Raw genomic sequence first — 15,388 nt, 5'->3', positions numbered from 1 at the left:
CAGGGATGTAAAGTTCGAAGAAGAGAGGGCTCTTCGAATGTCTGGCAACATGAGTTCTTCTACTGTCAAGGTTCAGGAAGAATAAGCACCAAAGGTTGAGTTAATGTTGATTCCTCAAAGTACAATCACACAAGTTGGTGAGTAGAGCAAGCAAGTCGATAAAAAATATCAAGATGAGGAACAGGGAATTCCTCACACCCAGCAGAAGACTCCAGGCATAGGGAGGAAGCAGGCCAAGTTGGCAAAGCAAACATTAAGAGAGGCCCAAACGCAATGTTGCAAGATCCTCCCCCCTCCCCTCAAGGATCCAAGGCCGAAACGATGTCTCGTGCAGATTCAAAAATTATATTCGCGGGTCCACCGTTTTGATGTAATACCTGAAAATTTGGAACTGTGCAAGCCCGCTCCGCAGTTCCAAATTCCCGATCCGAGAATCCGTGGACGTTCTGCACAGATCCACGCAGATCGCCAGTGCATCCATAAGGAGATGGGCGGTTCCACGGGGTTCTAATTTTTTTTTTCTTAAACTTAAGTTGGGTTGGGGCTTCCTAGACACTCCCAAGGTGCTCCCTTGATGCTCCTTAGATGCTTCCTAGATGCTCCCTCATGGTAATGTTAAATTCTCATTTATATTTCATTTTCATTCTTTTACTTAAATTTTTAACATTACCATGAAATGACTCATGATGTTTGAGAGTGGCTTCAGCCTCATCAGACTTCATATGGAGAAACTAGAATTTCATATCCTCTTCAAAATTCAGTAGACTTAACAATTTTCAAGAATTCAAGATCAATGAGATTGTGGCATTTCATTAGATTATATCATGTATGAGGGTGTGTGATTGGCATTTAATCAAGAGCACCAAGCCCTATATGTGCTCATGTACCCTAGTGTTGGTGATGCTAATTGTTGAACTCCTTTTTCGTGGCCTTAGCAAAAATTTACCTTTCAATCAAGTCAAAATCATTGATCAAGCATGTTAAGCTTTTTCCACCATGTTTTAAGGCTTGGATTAGGTAGTTTGATCAAAATTGGGCAATGTTGACTAATATCCCTAGACAATCGAGGTAGAGGCAATGGCAAGACAAGAGGTGATGGTTGATGCTCGAATAATTAATCATTGATGTACAATGGATGCCATATCTATCTCGATTTATGTACAAATATGCATTTTTCATCTCTTCTACAACTAATTTGGTATTTTGGATTTTTTTTAATATAAATTCAAATATATATATATATATATAGTAAACGCTTCGCTTCCTAGATTTTTGGGAAATGACGCTTCCCATATTCACTTCCAAAAAACATCCCCGCCTTGTGCAACATTTTCCAAAAGCACATTAGTGTTCTGAGATATTCAGTCAGACAAAGCAAGGCTCCTCAGTGCTATTTCAAGTATAGTGCATTGATGAGTGAATTGATTGAGTCCAAACCTGCCTAATTTCAGGAGGCATCCAAGCATCAGGTGTGGATGGATGACATGGTGGAAGAATATTCTTCCATCGTGAAGAACAGCATATGGGAGCTTGTGCCACAGCCACTAAGCAAGTTAGTGATTGACTCCATATGGATGGTACAAGATCAAGCATGCTACGGATGGCAAGGTGATGAAGTTTAAAGCATTTTTTATGTCTAAGGGCATTTCACAGAAGGAATGGATCGATTATGATGAGACCTCCACTCTAGTAGCCTAATACTCGTCCATCAGGGCTATCATTTCTATAACAGTGCGGATGGGTTGGAGGATTCACCAATTGGATGTGAAGTCGACCTTCCTTAACGGTATTATCGAGGAAGAGATCTACATAGAGCAGTCAGAGGGTTTTGAAGTGCATGGGAGGGATTCCCATGTCTACAAGTTGAAGAGAGCACTATATGGGGGCTCAAGCAAGCTCCAAGCGTGGTATACGTGAAATGACAATTATTTGTAGAGCATGGGCTTCACCAAGAGTGCGTCAGACCCAAACTCATATTACATTTAGGTAAAGGGTGAGCCTTTCATAGTGGTTTTGTATGTTGATGACTTGTTTCTCACAGGGTCTAAGGAGCTCCTAATGCACTGCACGCAGAATCTTGTAGAAGACTTGGAGATGAAGGATTTGGGGTTGATGCACTAATTTTTGGTGTTGGCAGTGTGGCAAAGCGAGAGAGATTTTCCTTGGACAAAGGAAATATATAATTGGGATCTTGAAGGATTTCATTAGGGAGGACTACAGACCCATGGCTACGGCACTTGTGACCAGCTAGAAGTAGATCGATACTTCCAAATCAAAGGAAGTGGACCCTGCCTTGTATCGTCAATTGATTAGCTCTCTCATGAATCTAGTAAACACTACACCAAACATTTGTTTTGCAATGAACACACTTAGTCAGTTTATGGTAGAGCCTAAGCGAGTTCACTGGATGGTTGCAAAGCATGTTCTAAAATATTTCCAAGGCAGATACACTCAACAAGATGGAGAGAAGCTGGAAGGGTACATTGATGTGGTTTGCGCTAGTACAAATAACAGGAAGAGCACTTCTAGGTGTAGTTTTAGTTTCAAATTAGGAGCAATCTCTTGGTACAACGGAAAACACAGGTCAATTGCATTGAGGTCAGCAAAGGCCAAGTACATTGTTGTTAGTTTGGTGGCATGCGAGGCTATTGGCTTCCGAAACTCCTTGTTTAGCTTTTGATTAGGATCTAGATCCTGCTGCCATTCACTATGATAACAAGAGTTGTATTAAACTCTCTAAGAATCCAATATTTCATGACAACTACCACTTCATCAAAGATTGTGTGCAGAAGGGGGCAGTAAAGCTACAGTACATTCCCACAAATGAGCAGGTAGCAGATATCTTGATGGAAGCCATGATGAAGTTACAATTTATATTCTTTAAGGATAAGTTGGATGTTGTGCAAAACACTTTCCTCAATAAGAGGGAGTCTTGCAATTGTAACTTGGAAGGTTATTCTGCATGGATGAGGTGCCATGACATGCATCGAGTCACCTTAATTATCTCCTACCGCAGTTTATTGATGAATTTCCTATGTCAAGACTTTAGACAGCAATTTAATTTCACTGTTGGGAACTTTTTTATAAAAGGAAAAATAAGTCAATGATAGACTAAGTCATAGTCGTTGATCTCAGTAAAGTGAGATCTAATCTCAACTGTTGAGATTAGGGATTTCATTTGAGATGAGGGCTTGATCTTTTTAATAGGAGGTGTGAGCCAAAGGAGATGCACATTTTGATTTGGCACAAGTTGGGATTTAGTAGAGCGCACTATTTGGCAGTAAGATCAAGAAAAGGCTAGATCGAGCTAGCTAGAGTGAGGATCAGGGCAAAGTGAGATCAGCAAAGAGGCCCAGTTTTCTCTTTGGCCAAGAAGCAGAGTTTCTTTGGCCGCAAAAGTTCTGTTGGGCCTTGTATGTGTCGTACAAAAACTAATTGTTGTAAGAAAATATTATGTAACTGATGTAAGAAGATATTTCTCCTGAAGCTGAATAAGAAGCCCATTGTTTGCTAGTTTTCCCCACACTGGGGTTTCCAGGGTTTAATTGTGTTATTCTGTTGCAAGTGATTGCATGTGATTAGTTTAGAGTATTTACTATTTTTGTTTATGTTGTTTATTTGGTTAAAAATCAGAATATTTATTGTTACAAATCGGATTAGAGAGCTTTATTTATTTCAGGTTTGCAATTATTTGTTGAGACAGTAAATTTGTAACTGTGTTTAAGGAAATTAACAGAGAAGACCACCAAACCAGCAAGCACAATCATCCAACCAAGGAGAAATGAAAATCTTACAACCAAAAACATCCATCAAATAATTTGATGCCAGCTGCAAATCTCCATCAATGTGACGAAAATTACAATGTGTTGGCCCCAACTCATCTCCTCTTCGGGGATGATGAGTTGCTGTTTGCTAATTGTACCTACAAGGAAGTTCTCAAGTAGAAAGAAACACTAGATTTGTATTGTTTTGCAGCTGGCATGGAAATACATACTCTAAAATCTTTTCTCTCTAAACAAAGTGCACCAAGGTCAAGAGGACGCGATTTTCAGATTTTTTTCATACTCTATAATACCTTTCAACCATGGCCTAAAGAACCTGTGTTTTATGTTAATATGACTTCCAGGACTGTACTTAGTTATATCAGAAAATTGAGAGAAGGGTTACAAATTGGTGCACTAGGTGGTTTTTTCATAGGAGAAAGGCTTAGTTTTGTTAAATCGATAATGGAAACAGGTCCTGTTTACCAGCATTCATTAGCTTACATTCATGTGGAGATGTTGGAAAAGATTAGAATGACCTGCTTCCATTTCTCATGGAGAGCTAAAAAGGAAAGAGATAGCATTGCCTTAGTATAGTGGAAAAGAATAGCTAAACCCAAGGGTGCTGGTGGGTGAGGTTTGTAAGATAACAAGCAATTGGCAAGGCACTAGCAGTGAAAACTTAACAGAGGCTTCTTTCTGAGGGGTGGCTGTGGTAGGCTGTTATACAACATAAATATCTGGATCTGGAATGAATGAGATTACCAGTAAGGTATATTTCTAATGTTTCTCCGGTTTTGAAAGCACTTGTTTTAACTTTTATCATTTCCCTTGATGGGTAAATTAGCTGGCCTAGAGAAGATGGGATGGCAAAAGAGTTAGATTGTGAACAGACCCTTGGGTGGGCTGTGGAAAACATCAAACTCAACAACAGATGGTTCAAAATATACTTCAAGAGCAAAGCTTTACTCTTCACTGCTGATAATGCAGAGCTATTAACCACTAATATTTTGGAGCAAGGCTGGAAGAAAACTGAGCATGTAAATCTGGTGGGACCAGATGCAGTTTCATGGAAGCTATACACTCACCAGCTGATTTTATCCTTTGTTAGACTGGGGGATAGATATGATTCCTTTAAATGGTCTAAAAATATTGCTACAAATTATTTCACTGCCAGACCAGGTTATAGAGAAACATTTGGTGATGAAATTGGTGAGAAATGTTTAGTGGTGAAAGCCCATTTGGAAGGTCAGATGAAAACACATGTTTACATGTGGCTTGCTTTAGCCAACAAAGTGTTTCTGGGAGGTACTGCAGAAATGAGCATGGCAAGGTCCTAGCCTCTTTTCACTTTGCAAGTGTAATAGAGAAATCTCCTACTCATACACTGTGCATATATAAGGAGGTATGGAGATACTGTGGCGGGAAAATATTTTAATCAACTGTATGAACTGGTTCACTAACAAAGCTTTGAAGAAGTTTAAAATGGTTCCCCTGTTTGTCTCCTGGGCCATTTCGATTGCCAGGAACATTTTCTATTTCAAGGTCAGGAAGCTCCCCCTTCTCAGGTAAAGCACCAAATCATGTATGTTTATGATGGCATCAAGCGTACTCCTTTGGTTAAAGTTCCTAGGAAGCTTGGTACTGGAAGTGGACAAAGCTTCTCCATGGGCTGTTTTCAAAGGACATACCAGGGTAATCATGCATCTAGTTGAGCTGGAGGTGTAATTTACTTTGGTGATTCTTGGAAAGAAATATTACTAGCTTGCAGGGCCTGATTCAAAACTGGTTACAAATGGCATTTCTAGGCATTTTGGTAATATGCAATCTGGTTCTTAGACCCCACTGTCAGCAGGCTAAACTTCTGGTCAGCACTTTCATGGTCTGCACTGTTGCTCACATCTATAGGGAGTTGAAAACAGAAGCAGAAGACTTACCAAGGAAAGCTTTGGACCAGAATGATGGTGTTTGGGAAATGTCTGAATTAGAAGGAGAAGCTGCACAGCCTCCTTGCATTAAAGCCATATCTGACTAGTTTATCTTGCAGCGCTAGGTGGACTATCCAGAATAGACTTTATGCATTTCTAGGAAGTTCTTCAGTTCTATTTTTGAACTTTTGAAGCTCAGTTTGAGCTCGCCTCTGAATTTGATTTGAGACTGTTATGTATACACCATATGGACAGATCTGTGGATACTTGGGGCTTAGTTTCTGAATATATTTTGTGGTCTTTTCAAGCATCTAAACCATTTTAATGGTTTCCCTTTGTAGCCGCTAATAGAGAGTGGGTTATACTGAGGGATGTACCCAAGTCAGAATGTAAACTTTTTTCCTCCTGAATATAAATTACAATTTTTTTCTTTAGATTAATAATAAAAAAAAGATAAGTACACACACATAAAAGAGAGAGTATATTAATTAGGGTAAAGGATATTGACAAATTATCCAATGGCTTTGTCACCAATATAGATCATACTGAACCATAAACTACATATACTCAACTATACATATTACAGACCATAGTCAAGCATTTAGAAAAGAATATAACACATCATAAGTTGAGAAGATCATCATCCATATGACCACAGCGAACCATAAAAACGATAGAGTAAACAATAGAGATCATATAATGATCAACTGGTCTAGTTCTTCGTGTACCAGGGTTGGGTAGGAATTTGTTTTCCATAGAACAAATTGCAATTGCAAATCACCACGTTATACAATTCAAAGATGGCAAATGTCTTGTGAAAAATAAGAATAATGATATCCTTTCAATAAAAGATCTATAAAAAAACCCATGGAAAGTTTGTGTAAAACTCTGATTCTGCAAATGAATCTCAGATATCTCGTAAACTAAAGATATGTCATGAATGTATTGGAAATTTGGGTTATGACTTATGAGGTCTCAAAAGTTGAGTGGATTCTGTTGGTTTACCTGTTTTTACTTCAAACAACTTCTTCTGTGAAGCGTGTGTCTATGGTAAAAAAACATAAACAGAAACTTGACAAAATTCTAGCACATAGAGCACAAGCATCATTACACAACATTCATTCAAACATATGTGGCACAATGTAATTTATCACATAATCTCTCGGGGGGCAAAGTAATTTATCACATAATCTCTGTTGATTATACAAGGAAGGTTTGGGTGTACTTCCTCAAGGAGAAGTCTTGGGACTTCAAGACTTTCACAGAATTCGAGAATAGAATAGAGAAACAAGACTTCCACATAATTCAGCTCTGGAATAGAGAAAAAATGTGGTAATGAAAGAAAGGTGTGAGTACAGACACTGGAGGTGAATACACTTCCAATGAGATTACAACCTTATGCAAGCAAAATGGGATCTAGAGAGCAGTGTTTGCACCATGTACTCTGTAACAAAACAGCACTGTGGAAAGAAAAAACACAACGTTATCAAGAGGGCTGAGTCAATGACGAAGGAAAAGAACGAACTTAATTTTTTAAGGGTTGGAGCAATGCACACAACTGCTTTCCTTGTCAACGGGAGTCTCGTTAAGGCAATGGAATAAAAGACATCAACGAGGCCCGGACATTTTAGAAATCACATAGCACAAATTGAAGTGTTTGATTCGACTTGCTACAGCTCAGTCCCAAGTAGAAGAGAATGTTTGATGATAGACGTGAGAAGAGAAGCTTTATTCCTTATTATCTGCAAAGAAAGACTTGCAGTATATAACTATTAACATCCAGCCACCAAGAAAGTGGAGGTTACTGAGAAGCTAATCTTCAATATAGGAAACACGATTATGAACTTACTAAGGGTAAGCAAGTTGTTATCTACTTTGTTGTAAATAAGGAAAAATTTCGAACCTCTTCCCCATAAAGCCGTATTATTCATCCTGTGTCTATTGATTATGATTCTAATGGTTTTTCAACTACTGAGCTTGCAAGTGACCCAGGTGCATCCACTTCTGTCCAAGATTCTTGTTTATTTAAAAAGGAGGACAAAACATTGTCCAAGCAGAACAATAAGATTATTGAAGAGATGCTGAGACACTTGCCTGCTACAAAGAGCAAAGGCCCCTCAAAATACAATAACGAGACTTCTCAGGACAATTTGGCTTGCTTGGCAGAGATTGATAACATCATTGAACCTTCATCAATTGGGGAGCTACGAGGGACCATCATTGGACAAAGGCCAAGAGAAAGCAGTCAGATGCAGTGGAAAGCAATCCTAATTGGGAATTTGTGGACTTGCCTAGGGTAAATTGCTATTGGGAAAAGATAGGTCTTTAATACTAAGTTGAGAGCTGATCATACAGTGGACATGTACAAGACTAGGCTTGTAGCCAAAGGTATGCACAGGCTGCAGCAGAATGGGATAGAATATAAGGGGACCTTTCCAGTGTTCACCTATTGCAAAAATGAATTCTATATGGGTGGTGCTTGCAATGGCTACTCATATGATTGGGACATTCATCACCTGAATGTCAAATCTACATTTCTAAATGGTGCATTGGCAAGAGAATTCTATATAATGTAGCAACCTAGTTTTACGAGCAAGTGTAAGGAGCACTTGGTATGTAGGCTAAGGAGGACCCTGTAAAGATTCAAAGCAGGCTTCTACAACTTGGTACACCAGGTCAGATGATCAATTTGTGCAATATGGCTTTGTGAGGTTGTGACAACCAAATCTGACTCACCAATTAAATATCTGTTAAAATAGGCAACTAGGGCCAAACTCCATGTGGATCAGCTTATTTATGGCAGATGATATTTTTATTGGATACCTCTCATCAACAGGTGTAGGATTGATCTAAAGATCATCCGATTCCGATAAGTATTTATGGAGATATGAATTTATTTTGATTATGAAATTATTATCAAGCTGACCAGCAACTTGAGTAGGCTCAGAAGCCCAAAAGACATGCCTATTCATCATCTATGTTTTAGTATAAATAGAAGAGGATTTGAAGTCATTCACATCCTCTACATGTGTGATCTTCTCTCCACATCTTGGGTTTTTGGAGAAGGAAAAACACAGAGGATACGCTGGCCCAAGGGTGATGCCCTAACCGCAGGAAGCCGCCGGCATATGAGGATGAGCTACTCAGCACACAGGCCCTAATATGCTGTCCAGAATACACAGCCCCTAATCTACGCAGTCAAAGGGGCTCCCATATACGCTGTACATGATGAGGAACACAGACATCGAGACAAAACACTCTTACGCTGTTCATAGATCTATACACAGTTCACACATGGATTACACGCTGTACTTGATGAGGAACGCAAACATGGAGACAAGACATTCTTACGCTGTTCATAGATCTATACACAGTTCACACATGGATTACACGCTGTACATGATGAGGAACGCAGACATGGAGACAACGCAGACATTGAGACATTTAAACACTGTCATGTATACGCAGATCTCTATACATGATGTATCTGAGATCTATACACCTGATATACGCATCATGGTATACACACAGCATCATGGTAAACGCAGATCTCTATACACCATGGCAAATGCTGTCATGAAGACAATGTACGCACAGTTATAGAAACCCTATACGCTGTGCAGGCAATGAAGACATCCACGCAGGCCTAATATGCTGGTCATTAAGACAATTATACGCAGAGCACAGGACGACAAAGCCGCAGTCATAATAATGGAGCTGCAGTAAGGATAATGAAGCTGCAGTCAAGGTAAAGGAACCGCAGTCAAGGTTGTTTCAATAAGAAGATGAATCCGCATTTTATGTGGGATAGATCTAGGGTTTGGCTGCGTCCTCGGATAGGTTAAGGAACTGCTGAACTAAAGATTATCCATTCTTGGCATAAACAATTATGGTATAACAAGTAGCAGTCTTGATCTTGGTGGCAGTTCTGTAGCAGACTAGTCATCGGATAACAGTGAATGAGCTATTCTCTTGGATCAATGATTGTTATGACAAATGCAGCCCAGCTAGGACTCGATGATGAGATAAGGGTTCAATGAAGAGATCCGTAGCATACCGCAGTCTCAACATGTTTCAAAGAACAGAAACAAGTATCATATATATGTATATGAGCATGATCACAATGATCCAAAGGGCAGCATGATTAGACAATGAGACTGCATGCTGATATATGAGGCGGCATCAATGAGACTGCATGATGATGTATGATGCAGCATAATGGGCATGAGCAGCATGATGATGAATAGGGCTGCATAATGATGGAAGATGCAGAATAATGAACAGCATGATGATGAAGAGGGCTGCATAATAATGGAAGATGCAGAATAATGGGCAGCATGATGATGAAAGCAGATGAGATGGTGCAACACGGTAAGGTGTAAATGGACGAAATGGATAGGTGAAGCCGTTACCTTGGAGAATCAGTTGAAGCAGAATGTCTTCAACTGATCTCATGTATCATTGTTATAGGAGACGATCTATGCTCAGATCTAGATAAGTCAAAGTGTTGACTTCTGTTGTAAATGTACTATCTCTCTCACTTTCTCTGCTGAACTTTGAAGAACACAAAAGAAGAATTGATCAAGGGTTTCCCCACATTGTGGGGTTTGTCCCTGGCTGGCGCCACATCTTGTGTCCTCTTGTCTTGGCTTGTCTTCTGCGATTTATATTTATGTTCTATCTGAAGTTTACTTTAATGCTGATGTGATTGCTAATCTGGAAAAGATATTGGAAAATTAAAATAAATTGCTCTAGCATATAACACACCTAAATTAACAATATCCAAAACACTAGTAATATAAATATATCCGTAAGGACAGTAAATATATAACAAGTAAAATGATACAAATGAGGGCCCTGTATATAATAATATATAGCTAGGTGGGAGTTCCCTTTCATTGAGAGTCCTGTTTTTTCGTTGGGACATGTCTTTCATATGTCTCTTCATTAATTATAAATTATTTAATTATGAGTTATTATTTATTTTATTTTATATATTTATGTTCATAACATTGCCTTCCCTTATAAATGCTTGGTCCTCCAAGCATATTGATGAAAAGGCTGTCTTTTACTTTCACTTGTAATATATTTACTTGATTCTTTGTTTTTTCAATGTTGTCACGGTTGATGCTATGGGATGGTACGAACTTCTATGCGCTGAGCAAAATTTGTAGCATGATTTTTTTGGATGCTAGAGGACATCTGGAGCCTGTCTGTTGATGTATTTTCAGTACAAAGATAGATTGCAATCAGTGTTATCTTGGTTATGTGCACCCTTAGTAATTACATGCTATATAAATGATAACTTCTGCTTAAATGTGTATAAATGGTATGTATTCATATGCATGCACATGAATATATATGTTTTCTTTAAAATTTGAATATTTTATGTGTTTTTGGTCAACCGTTTTTTACCAGTTCCCAGTTTGGGGGGGTCTACCGGTTTAGTTCTGATAACACTGATGAGGACATGAATGTCACTGGGAGCTGTTTATAGCATGTGGACAACTTGAAGTTGGGCATGATGAAGACATTTGAGATCTCTGATATGGGGCCTCTTCATTGCTTTCTTGGTGTTGGGTCCAAGAGACCAAGCAGTAGTCTATTTATTCCCAAAGAAAGAACAGAAGGGGAATTTTGTTGCAGTTCCGATGCAGGCCTGCACAAGTGCAAACCATCCCCCACTCCTATGGATGCAGGAGTCAAGTTATGAACCAATAATGATGAGAATCCTGTTGATCCTACCTTATACAGGCAGTTAATAAGTAGTCTCATTTTCCTTTGTTGTTAGGCTATGTTCTAGATTCATGTCTGATCCACAACAGTCATGCTGGAAGAGTGTTCATGGGATTCTGAGGTACCTAAAGTGCAGTGTTGATTACAAAATGGAGTTCACTCACAAATCAGATTTCAGGTTGACTAGACATTCTGATTCTGACTGTGTTGAATCTCAGAAGCTAGCTGGTGACTATTGTTTTAGACTGTTAGCCTTGCTTCAGCAATGATACCTTTCTGCAACAAGAAGTGTCTTCTGCAAATTAAGAGTACAAAGAAACATTGAAAGCCATTTTACGATGCTATGTTTGACAAAGTGTCCTTATTGGAGCTTGTCAGAGGGTCCCAATACAATCTTCTGCAACAACCAAAAGTACCCTACAGATAGAAAGACATGTATTTACTATTTAATGAGTGCCCCAAGAACATAGAGATGCATCTACATTCCCCTGGGGATTCAATCCAGCAGCCGGCTTGATGTGATGGACTTAATTTTTGAGCCCACAGAGTAGTAGTTGGCTCACATAGTCTCCAACCCACTTGGTCAAGACAACTTTAAGAAATTCATAGCAGATCTTTTGAGTCAGAGATTCAATGAGGCTCACAATACCAGGGGTGTGCTGAAAAGTAATGACTTGCCACCTAAAATTTTGTTTTTATTGTACCTTAGTTGCACTTTCCATTAGTTCGTATGACTCGGGTCAAATTTTATCAGCATTCAAGCGCACCTTAATTAGTGGCAAATGTTTTTTGGGGAAACTAACATAGAATAATGCACCTATACAAATCGGTGGTGTATAGCAAAAGTTTCTGAAATGGGTACAAATTTCAAAAAGAGCAATTTCATAATCTTGGCAAATGGGAAAACATGGATGTATTGTTTGTGTGTGTCGTGCACATGTGAGTTGTGACAGAATGAAAAAAAAAAAGATAAGTTACAAAATTTTGTGTTGGCTATGCATCTATAGTCTTCCTCATTATGCTATCAAGTTTGGACTTTAATTAAGTAAAGCAGCTTTATTGGTTCAGTACAATCTTCACTTTGTTAATACAAAACATCTAAATGTTTCTGTGAAAAAAATAATAAGGCATGTCATCATTTAAACACCATTAAAAATCCATACATGGAAACAAAATGTCTCCATATAGAAAATAAGAAAAGCGGATTAGGACCTAGCCCATAAATAAGAAAAGACAGTATATATCAAGAGCATCACTGAGCCCTACACTTACTGGTAAGAAATAAATTATGCCCGCAATCTATTTGTTCATTAGAAATTGTTTGGAAAACCCTAGTGACAGAAATAAATTGATTTTTATAACATGTCAAGATCTAAATTGATTTTTATAAAGTCGAGATCCAATTGACATTTTTAATGCATTTACAACACTTTTGGGTACGGGTGCAGCACGATCCATTGCCATTGGAAAAAGGGAAAAAACAAAAAGTGTTTTCTGGAGCTTCCCTGGTCAAAAACGCCAGTAGATAAAATAAAGGCTTTAAACAGGAAATGTTTCTAGGCCATACCCATTTTCAAATCAAAAAACAGAAAGTCAACGTTTCTTGCCATTATCGGGGTGCTTCCTAGGTCATACCCATCATCAAGAAACTACACTCCAGCAGAAGAGTTCTTGCAACATATCCTAGCTCTTTTGTTTCCCCTGGTTACAAATCTCAATAATGGTCTCCTTGGATCATAATATTAGTGCTGAACTTGGAGCTAAAGGTGACGCATTTAATCCTCCAACACAATTGAGATCACTGAGCCATTTTCTCCCCGCCTGTTATGAAAAACTACCCAGGATAGTACTGCTAATGTCCTTTTATCCTTGCTGCTCCACTGTTCTGTTTTAAAAAATCAAGTCTTTCATCCCTTGGGTTTCCGTCGTAGTTTTGTTTTAACTTTTAACTTTCAAGGGTTCTGCTTTCCCATGTTTGGGTTAGTCGAAAATTTTAAGTTTTGTGTGAGCTTTCTTTCTTTTGAAAAGAAATCCAAAACCACAAAATAAGGCCAAAAACTACTGGCGATATCCAGAAGCACCCAAGGAACTAATAGGGCAGTATATCCAGAAATGGCTGGAAATGGCAAGACATATTCAGCATCTTGGATACATCTCGAAGGGCCTGAAATGTGTTACGCACTCGCGGAAACCATTTCTAGGACACACCGTAAATAAGTCAGAGTAGATGAGGTAGGAATGATGGAATCTTGATGAAGTCGAATTTCATTTGATAAGGTAGTTTAGCTAAGGTTGGGCTTCACATTCAAAGATACCTAAATAATCAACAGGAATTAGGGTACAAGCTGCAACATATAACAACAATACAAAAAGTGGCAATGCACTACAATAACAATATGGATATCGAACATAACGGGTACTCACCAGTGCACCTTAGCTCGCTTGTGTTGTATCATATCGGGAACATTGACATGTGGCATTGCCATCCTAGATGAAGTGGATGATGATTCTTCAGGCCGGATCTGTGTGTTATAAGCAAAACTACCTATTTCAGCCTCCGTTAAAGGTTCTGCGCACTCATATGCATCCCCCATTCGCGAATGTACAGGCGGAGTATCCAGTTCCATTTCATCGTCCTCGTCCTCGGAACCTGCTTCCCATCTAGTGTGAGACAAAAACTGAAACTGCAATGGAGTATGCCAATAGTCCATTGTCGATATCCCTTGAAGCAAACCGTCAGAATACCCTGCAGGATCGAATCTCCCAGAACTGCCAGCCCCAGAAGGCATACTTCGAAATTCATTCTCGGGTTCACCGATGCGATCCAAACTGCTACTCCCTTCGACACTACTTTCAATGTTAAAGCCATCACGGGTCGCAAAATCAAAATCAGAAGCGCTGTCGGACAAACGAGTGGCTGCCTCAACACAATTCGACGCACCATCCGAGCTCTGCCGTTCCTGACTGGGCCCGACAAGCCGCCCATCAAATTCCGCAAAACCGCCATTCAAAGAATCGGGTACCGCAACTGGCCCGGCAGCAAAACCATCATTTTCGTATAACTTAGAATAATTCAAAACCCCGGAATCGATATTAGGGTTCCACTGCCTGCATTCAGGCTCTCTGGCTGATCTGAACATGAAACGCGACATTTGCGCGGGATCATCGCTCCGAACCCTAACCTCCTCTGCAACCATACACGCGTTCATACCCCACCCCGTCCGCTGAGAATTCTTATCCGCCATTGCAAGAATTACAAGCCCTCGAACCTCTTCTCAACCGTTACACGGCCATAAATGCCCCGACAAAGAAATTCTCAGGGTTTCCAAGAAATAATGTATGATGAGTTTGCCGTGAATCGAAATCGTACACATAGATACAAGCACCATTCACAACCTTTTTACAGTAAACCTCAGTGAGCCAGAATAGGCAATAAAATTGGGGAATTGTGCAAAATGTAGGATAAATACCTCTCCAAAACCGGCAGAGGTTTTGACTCCGTGCTCCAGCCGCGATCCGACCGCCAAATTCGTGAGCTGCTCCTGCTGAATCGAGGAGGGGGAACGAAAAGTGAGGGAACTCACAGTAAAATAAATGAAAACGAAAATGCTATGAATTCAATTGAAGGGTTTCTGTTCCGGACCTATCTCTTAGGTCTGGTTAAACCAGTACGTGTAAAGTTAAAAGTAAATCTCATTTACAGCTTGCTGACGTGTTATTACCCTGTTTAGTTGACCTAGGCTTGTTACCGAGCCTAAAAATTTAGATATAATTAATTACAAAAGAAACGTGTAGCTTAAATAATAATAATAAAATTCGAGATCCCACATTGTGTTTGGTGGAGAAATATAAGAAGGCATTTTTCAAATTTAACTGGAATGAAGCCTTGTGAAATTACAACATTGGTCGATATTTTTCCTGGAAAGCGGAGTAAGTGTTTAGTCACTTGGGGTTGTGATTTAG

At 39.3% G+C, this 15,388-nt stretch overlaps 1 protein-coding gene across 1 annotated transcript in view; it reads right to left on the bottom strand.

Moving 5' to 3' along the window:
* The window catches only part of LOC149256131 (F-box/LRR-repeat protein 15-like), a 54,060-nt gene extending 39,011 nt beyond the window's left edge, over positions 1-15,049 (bottom strand). Inside the window, exon 1 of the mRNA XM_089460668.1 lies at positions 13,850-15,049. Within this exon, the coding sequence (XP_089316794.1) occupies positions 13,850-14,670 (821 nt within the window). The 5' untranslated portion in view covers positions 14,671-15,049. The remainder of the gene's footprint in view (positions 1-13,849) is intronic.
* Between the last annotated feature and the right edge of the window lie 339 nt (positions 15,050-15,388).

This window comes from Pinus tabuliformis, chromosome 7 (genome assembly GCF_031772625.1).
Source record: "Pinus tabuliformis cultivar Carrire ecotype Pingquan chromosome 7, CPIR1, whole genome shotgun sequence".
Lineage (NCBI taxonomy): Eukaryota > Viridiplantae > Streptophyta > Pinopsida > Pinales > Pinaceae > Pinus > Pinus tabuliformis.
The sequence above is the reverse complement of the archived record's forward strand: the minus strand, read 5'-3'. Positions and strand labels throughout refer to the sequence as shown.